Here is an 8488-nt window from a genome sequence, read left to right as displayed (position 1 = left end):
CCTCTGCTAAAGCCTGGCTATGACTCTCTAGAAGGAGAGAGCCCAATAGTCCAAGATACTGATGCTCCCTTCCCCTTTCACTATTTCAGGTGTGACTGCAGCCAGTGTCACAAATCAAATGGTTCTGGTCTCAAGGGTAAGACCCCAAACCAGTCCCAGACCTCAGAGCTTTTGCAGAAATTCGCCTCAGTCCCCTTAAACTCAGCAATCACTTTGCACACCATTCCCTACAAACAACTCAAAGGCATGACCAAAAGGCTCTCTAGTCAGCTCTTGGGGAAGGGGTTTCATGCCCCCAGCAGCAGGCTGGGGTCCCTGGTTTCACAGCCCAGCCCTCCACGGGGTCTCTGACCCACCTGCCGCATGAAGTCCTGGATGATGCTGTGCTCCGACACCTGGGAGCCGATGGCAAAGCGGCGCTTGAGCTGCTTCTCAATGCGGGACAGCATCTCTTGGTCCTCCTGTGTTGTGAAGCCTTCTGCCCCTGCAGGGAGACACTGTGTGAACTCCCCAGATGTTACTCTCCAAGACAAGGTGCTCATCTCCTGTGTCTCCCACCATACCTGCACAGCTTAGCTTAGAGACTTTAGAGAACCCATGAACAACTGCACCATCAAAGGCTGTGGAGCACCAGCTACACAACTGAACATGGACCTGACTGCTGGAGCTTTCTTCAAACCCTTTGTTCCATGCTGCTGCCCAAGGAAACATTGTCTTCACCCCCACAGAGAAAGATATTAGAGAATTAATAGGTTGGGGAACCACCTCCAGCACCAGACTCTGCCCTTGGGACCACAAGGGGCCAGACCAGCCCTCCCCTGACCAGCACAGGAGACGCTCAGTGTCATTTGCCACTGCCCTCCCTGTGAGGCACAGCCCCACAGCCATGGCAGCCCCCTCAGCCCCACAGCCCTGGCAGCCCCTTGCTGCCACAAGTATTGCTTTGTCTTTGCTCAGAAAGGAGGTCCAGCACCTGCGCCTGACAGCCAGGTCATGGGAGAGGAGCTCGTCTCTCCCTGCCTTGAGCAGCCAGGCCCAGCATGTCTCTCCTGCCCCCAGCACAAAACACCTCCTCCTTACCTGACAGGCTGCCCGACATGGCTGCATCGAGCGTGGACACCTGGAAGAGCCGCAAGGCCTCCTCAACATCTGCCTCGGTGGCAAAGGGCTGAAGCCTCATCTTCGCCAAGGACTCGGCAATGCGCACGATGGCCTCCAGCTGCCTGTGGCCACAGGAGACATTCCCTGCTTTCTACTGCAGCTAAAAGGGTGTTTTCTTCCCCCTGACTCCGGCCATCCCCACCTACTCCACTCCAGGCACCTCCTGTCCCCATCCACAGCACTTTCAGTGTTTCCCGGTTCAGGGCCACATCCTCACATCCCAGCACCGCGCCAACCCCCTTCCTGGGTTACCCCAGAGTAACGCAGCCCCAACCCCAGAGGTGCTGGTGGGCGAGGAGGGGGTGCTGCTCACCGGATGGTGATGGGGATGCTGGAGCGGCGGTCGCTCTCCTGCTCATGCTGGCGGGTGCCGCTGCGCATCAGGATGTAGCGGTTCTTCAGCTTCTCCGCCGCCCCTGCCGACAGCCGAGGGCCGCACTTCCTGCAAGGGGGGACAGGAGCTAGAGGCAGCACCACTGGGGAGGGTCCCCTGGGCACCACTCCCTTCCTTGGGCCATGCTGCTGCACCACTGTGAGCCCCTCTTGCCTCTCACCACTGCCTCCCACCGCACATCCCGGGTGCTGCCAAAAATGCACTCCCATCACTCACGTCCGACAGAAGGAGATGAGCTTCTTCAGCTTGTTCAGCTCGATCTCGCCCTCCACGGCCTGGGTCTGCGTCAAGGCACTCACGTGTAAGGACATCACGTGCTTGGCCAGTGTCTAGGAAAGCAGAAGGCAGTCAGACAGCAGGAACCCCCCTGCCTCCTCCTCCCAAAGAAAGGGGCACTGTGAGTCCCAGCTGCACCCGCGCGGCTCAACCCACCATGTCTCGCTCCTCATTGTGCTCATCCTTAACGATGAAGATCATGTCAAATCGGGACAGGATGGTGGGCATAAAATCAATGTTCTCCTCGCCCTTAGTCTCATCCCAGCGCCCAAAGACAGAGTTGGCAGCTGCCAGCACCGAGCAGCGGGAGTTGAGTGTGGTTGTGATTCCTGCCTGTGGGGGAAGGCAAAAAAAGGGATGGTGTCAAGACCACCTCCATGTCACAGCAGGGCAAGAAGGCCACTAGTTCAGTGAAAGGTCCAAAGCTGTTTTCAAGGACTCATCCTCAATCACTTGCATTTAAACAAAGCCCCTTAAGCGGTACCCAATTGCTCTGTAATGGTGCAGCTGGACCCACATGTCCTTCTCAATGGGACTGGCTTCAGCTGAGACTTGAGCACTGAGTAATTTCATTTAAAACCTCTTGTCAAAGGCAGAGACAGAGGAGCCCTCACCCCAGGTTTGTGATCTGAGACAAATACTAGGCAGCCAGGACTGAGTCCTCCTAGGCAGCTCTGGCACAAAGCATAGGTTTGCAGGAGCAGCCTGAGAGTGACCAGCAAGGAGAAGCCATGAAGTTCAGGCTGCCCAAAGCCTCCAGGCAGGGCTAACTGGTCTCAGACCAGAGATATCAGCAATCACCAATACCACTGCCTGGACTCTAAAATGGGCAGTTCTGGCAAAAGATGTGTGACCACTGGTTGCTGGGCTCTCAGTTTCCCACCTCAGGGCAGCATGCATCAATCCACAGCTCACCTTGGCAATGGAGATGGTCTGCTGCTCCATTGCCTCATGGATGGCCACGCGGTCATCCTCCCGCATCTTTTCATCCCGGGTGAGAGAAACCGGGCAAGGAGAAAAAGTCACCATCAGTCACCTGTGCCAGACCGCTGCTACACACCTACTGAAGTGACCCCCAACATAAAGCTCTGTGAGGACCTCCACCCAAGAGAGCAGGATGTAACTGAATTCCCTTGCAGCCCCATCCCCCCCGACCTTCCCTGAAAGGAAGTGAGGCAGTCTCAAGGGAGTTGCCCTTCCTCCTGCAGCTCTGGGCTCTCCTGGGACAAGCTGGCATCCCAAGGGCTCTCCTTCCCACTCCCACATAGGCAGCCCCACAGGTACCTTGTCGAACTCATCAATGCACACCACTCCCCCGTCTGCCAGCACCATGGCTCCTCCCTCCATGAAGAAATTCCTGGAGGAAGGGTCGCGCATCACTGAGGCTGTCAAGCCGGCAGCGCTGCTGCCTTTTCCCGAGGTGTACACCTAGTGGCGTGTGGGACAAGGAAAGGGACAGCACATCAGCTGCTGCAGCATCCAGGAGCCCACTGCTCTAGCTGAGATAAAGCACCCCTGGCTCTGCAAAGCCCGGAGCTCCCAGGGGGAAACACAAGAACCCTTCAGGAACAGCCCTCAGCACATTTAAAAAAACAGATGTGCTGGGCAAAGAGCAGGACTATTGCCTCATCCCAAGCCTTGGACTAAGCAGCTGTGACACACCGGAGGGCACGCAGACACACAAACACAGATATTAAGTACAGAACAGGGAGTGATTCATTGTTTGGTGGGCTGCTGCATTAGCTTTGTTTTCCCCTGGAGAGAACAATACAGACAGAGGCCGAGTTTAATAGAGACTACAAAAAACCACTGCTGAAAACATAATTCTATGCCTTGGCTCAGGCTGGAGGTCCGTGCTTGTGCTGCAGTCAACTTAATTTGTCCTGACCAGCCAGCCCCTCTGCTGATCAAGTCTCAACAATAAACAGCAGCACCAGGCACGTCTGTGGACATCTGCAAACAGCCTGGCTCATAGCATAATAAAAGGCATGACCTGCTTCCCCTTCCCTCCCTCATCCCCCATCCCTTCTAAGCTAGTGCTGCAAGCGGCAGTTCACACCTCTGCCAGCAAGTCCACCTGTGGATGCACAGGCAGGTGTCTGCTGTGGCCACTGTCGTGTCTCTGGTGCTAGACAAGGGGCAGAAGGCAGAAAAGGGCTGCACTACAAGTGGGCACCTCAAGCCACGTACCCCAATGGGTGAACACTTCTCAACGAACTTCAGCAATTGGGACTTGGCCGTGCCAGGGTCCCCCAGCATCAGCAAGTTGATGTCCCCTCTGCGAGTCAGGCCATCTGGGAGCCTGGAGTGACCGAGTTGGGAAGAAGAGAGGGAGGAGAGATGGTGAGCCTTTATTCTGATAACAAAGCACTGACTTTGATAACAAAAGCTGACTCTTCCCCACCTCTTGCGGGAGCCTCCAAATAAGAGGCAGGCGATGGCCTTCTTGATGTCAGTGCTGCCATAGATGGAGGGAGCGATGCTCTTGGCAATGGTCTCGTAGATGTTGGGCATGGCAGCAAGGCGACGAAGTTCCTCCTCTTCTTGAGGTGTCACTGAGCCTGTGAAGCTATGTCCTGTACAGGGATGAGGGGAATGATGCAACAGTGAACAAATGGATGTTTTAAAGGAAATTATACCACTCCCCCCCCACACACGACAACCAAAATCCCCTCCTGAAGATCAGGCCAAGTGCCACCAGGTGGGAAGGGTGGAGAGGGCAAGCATCTGCTAACCCAGCAAGGCAGGCTGTGCCCTTAGAGGCTGGTAAGGAAAAGGATCTTGGGCGAAGCAGCTCTGCAGGAACCAGAGGGAGAATTACAGTCAGGACCATGTTTTAAATACAATTTTAACCGTGGACTTCAGCTGGGATCCTCAGGGATGGCTTAGCAGATTCTCACTAAGATCAGTAAGACAAAATCACTTAAAGACCATGGAGGACTCAGACTGAGACCTCCTCATTTAATATCACTGAGGAAAAGTCCTACAGGACACAACTAGAGAGAGCTCAGGGCAAGTCAGACCCCTGGAATGGCTTGAACCTTCTGCTATATGAACACCAGAGAAAGACCAAGGCTGTGATTTCAAACAGTCCTTGCTGAGGGATCACCTTATTCAGGAACAGGGTGGGGAGTGTCTCACAACACCAGGCTACCAACACAGACCAAATGCACACCAAAAGCAGCCCTCACCTGAGCCCTCCACGTCCACCTGGATGCCCACCACGCGGATGTAAGCGCTCCGAATGCCCACGCCCACATTGTAATGGCCTTTGTTCTTGCTCTGCGCAGACTTCTTGATGGAGTAGATCCCCATGATAGTGACTCTGTTCCCTGGGACAACTTTGTCACACAGGTACCTAGAAGGGGAAAGCAGAGGATGGTAGTGGGAAAGGATGGCACCAGCAACAGCCAGCAGGGTCAGGGTGGGAAGGCTGTGCCAGTACCTGTCACAGTACAGCTGCAAGTGCCGGGGCATCTCCCCGTGCGGCACGGCGTCCGGGGACTCCTGCAGTTTCAGGACCTGGAAATCCACGCACTTGCACTTATCTGGCATGATAAAATAGGGGTCTAGAGGGCACCTTGGGCGACCAGCTTGTTCTCTGTGCAGAGAGATTAATCAGGGAAGGCTGTTAGCACTCAGGAGCCACCCCTTGGAGTGCACCTGTAGAGGGGACAGCAGTGACAGCAAGGAGCAGCTGCCCCTTCCAAGCAGTGCCACATCAGCAGGTAAGGGCAGACATACGGGGCCAGACTGGAGGCCACCAAGCCCTCTGTCTTGTCTTCACCAGCTGCCAAATATGTACATGAGAACAAGCCAGAGGCAGGGTGTCACTTGTCTGAGCACTCTCCCTGCCTCCCTCCCCTCCCCTGCTAGCTGTAAGCAGGGAGGAAGGTAATTCATTAATTACACAGAAGGTAAGAGTACAGACTCAGTGACACGGCAGGGCATTTTTCTTTATAACCTCATGCACGAAGCAAATGTTAAGTGGTTTCTGGTGAGAAAGCAATTAGCAATGTGACAAGGCTGACATCCACCTCCCAGTCTCTCAAGACATATCTGCCTTGCTAGCTTACAAGCTCTCTGAGACAAAGAGCAGCTCCACGTCCTGCTGCCATCTCAGAATGGCACGACTGATGCTTGACTCCATGCAGGGCTTTCAGGGAAGGCAACACAAGAGTGCAGATACACTCATGCAGTCAGGGATCAGGAGCGAGGTGCTGTACAGACCACACACAAGAACGATCCCCAGCTCAAACCCCTCTCAAGCTGCATTAAGAGTTCAGGTGCAGAAAATAAATACTGGCAGGTATGAGCCAAAGATACAACCCACCAGGACTCACTGCCTTGAGAGCTACAGCATGATGGCAGCCTAATGCTCACAGCTCTCACAGGCACCAAGAGCTGTAAAGCAGGATAAAAAGGCTAGTAGAAAAGCATCCCTAAGGAAGGTAACACAAAACAACCCCCTCAGGAGGTGGAAGCAAGGAGTTTGTTTGGAAAAGAGGAGAGCAGCTTAACACAGCATTATGGGACAGCTGGAGACAGGAATGGACCTTTACATACAACAGGCAAAGTTCCCTATGAACAAAAAGAACTCCCTGGACATGGTCACTCAACATTGCATGCAGCACTGACCATGCAGGGTCACAATCAGCATGACCACAGATGGACAGCTAAAACTTGCCAGCCACAACTGCACACTGGCACATGGGCAGCACGAAGGGTGGAGGCAGAGCAGTACAGATGCTGCTGCCTTGTACAACAGGGAGCAGATTCTGCAATGGATGGGATGTAGAGCTGGAGCAGGAGGAAGGAATGCAGTCTTTTCTCCCCCTCCAGCCTGCTGGAGCATTCCTGTGTCAGTCCTTACGTGTTGCATTTCCTGGGCAGAGCGTAGCCCTCCAGGCCTGGGCGCACCGCGATGTTGCTGATGGTGTTGCGGCAGCTGCGGCACTGGATGGTGATTCTGGTGGCTTTGGCTCTCACAGGGGTTGCTGCAATTACAATCCCGGGGATCTTCACAAGGTGGGACATCTGGTCAGACTGAAAGGGAAAAGGTGAGGGGACAGTGAGAAAGCCATCAATGGAGGATGTGAGGGAAACTACAGAGCATGAGCGCCAAGGACAGAACACTCTGTGCTGAACATCACTGACAGCAATAACGTCCCTGCAGCAGGAACCAGCAATAATAGCCCTTTGCAGTCAGATTTAAGCTGCAGTGTATCACTGCTTGTAAATTTGTCTGTGAGCTATGTGACCAGGTAGCAAAAGCTACCCTGCAATCACACCCACACAAGCACCGCTCTGCGTGGCAGCCGATTCACTTCACCTCACCTTAAGGCTGCGGATGTTGGCTGCGTTGGCATCTGACCTCAGCATCACTTGGATGTCCTGGAGAGTCTCCTCCCCTGAGGGACGAGGACGAGTGACCTCATCTGCGACTTCTTTTGCCGCTTCTTCCAACTAGAGAGGGAATAGCTGTGCTTTAATGGTTTGTCCCAGCAGAACGTCAGGGCTGCTCTCGCGATGTGACAGCGTTCTAGGTTGCCAACCAGGCTGCCAACCTCCATTCTTACCAGCTGCAGGTGCTCTGCTGGTTGCTTGTACAGATAGTCTGCGAGATCTTCATCAAAGCTGGCCAAGTCTTCCATCTCCACCTCCACCCAGTACTGCCCCAGGTTATAGTGCCGTTTGAGCTCATCCCTGGAAGGCAGAAGTGGCAAAGGTTTGCAGGGCAGAAAGCACCAGTCACCCACAGTGGCCTTAGAACAAGCAAAGATCAGAAAAGGCAGGTTCTGCAGGTAGTTCTTGGTTTGGAAACCAAACAGGGGAAATTAAGTGACTGCTAGGAGAAGCGCAGGGGAACCTGGGCAATCTTTCACCCAAGCCCACTTTGAAAGGTGACATAAGACCAGGGACACCAGTGCTTGCAGTGGCAATGTAAAGTATTTACTAGAGTTACGTGACCAGATAAACAATGAGAAAATTTCTATGTAGGATAGTTATAATCCTAAGACGCAATTTAAAACAAAGGAAGTAATAACAGAACAGACAAGATTTTCCTTAAAAATGCCAGGAGTCATGAAATTCAGAGGTGAAAGACTGTTCTAGCCCTTGATTATGATGTATCTCCATGTTTTCTCAGTTGTGTCTCCAAAATGCATAAGCAAAGGGATGGCCAAAGGAACTTCATAGACTTGGAAGGCGCATGTGGAGAGTGTTGCACTGATTTTAATGGATACAGACAATACTCCAGACCAGAAAGCACTACAACTTCAAGGACAGACCTTGAATTTCAGAACTAAGTGCAAGCCTGGCAGTGTGGATCCCTCTATTGCTACCTCTGCCACTGTCTGGATGCCTAAAAATTTGTGAGTACACCAGACCTCCACTTTTCTATCAGGTTAAATACAAACATCTCTTAATACCGAGCTTTTTACGGCCTACAGGAAGAGATAAGTGACTATTGTATATGTGGGGTGTGCACTGCAGGAGAAAAGGGGCCACAGCAGCACCTGTATTTGAAAGTGAAGCCCGTCCGGTCCGTGCCCACTCGGTACTGCCGCAGGAACTCCTTGAACCGCTTCTGCAGCTGCGACTTCCGAACCTGCCCCTCGTCCCCGGACGCATCTGCCCCCAAACCGTCGCTGGAGG

At 53.5% G+C, this 8488-nt stretch overlaps 1 protein-coding gene across 1 annotated transcript in view; it reads right to left on the bottom strand.

Moving 5' to 3' along the window:
* Positions 1-8488, bottom strand: part of MCM5 (minichromosome maintenance complex component 5) — a 22964-nt gene that overhangs the window by 13385 nt on the left and 1091 nt on the right. Inside the window, exons 2-16 of the mRNA XM_008636595.2 lie at positions 8350-8481; positions 7411-7537; positions 7169-7297; positions 6705-6877; positions 5277-5432; positions 5023-5189; positions 4236-4407; positions 4022-4133; positions 3116-3259; positions 2747-2812; positions 1988-2164; positions 1772-1884; positions 1475-1603; positions 1081-1223; positions 357-484 (exon numbers count right to left, since the gene is read on the bottom strand). Of these exons, the coding sequence (XP_008634817.1) occupies positions 357-484; positions 1081-1223; positions 1475-1603; positions 1772-1884; positions 1988-2164; positions 2747-2812; positions 3116-3259; positions 4022-4133; positions 4236-4407; positions 5023-5189; positions 5277-5432; positions 6705-6877; positions 7169-7297; positions 7411-7537; positions 8350-8481 (2068 nt within the window). The remainder of the gene's footprint in view (positions 1-356; positions 485-1080; positions 1224-1474; positions 1604-1771; positions 1885-1987; positions 2165-2746; positions 2813-3115; positions 3260-4021; positions 4134-4235; positions 4408-5022; positions 5190-5276; positions 5433-6704; positions 6878-7168; positions 7298-7410; positions 7538-8349; positions 8482-8488) is intronic.

Source organism: Corvus brachyrhynchos, unplaced genomic scaffold, assembly GCF_000691975.1.
Source record: "Corvus brachyrhynchos isolate BGI_N302 unplaced genomic scaffold, ASM69197v1 scaffold56, whole genome shotgun sequence".
NCBI lineage: Eukaryota > Metazoa > Chordata > Aves > Passeriformes > Corvidae > Corvus > Corvus brachyrhynchos.
Note: the sequence above shows the minus strand (reverse complement) of the source record. Positions and strands in the feature narration are given on the sequence as shown.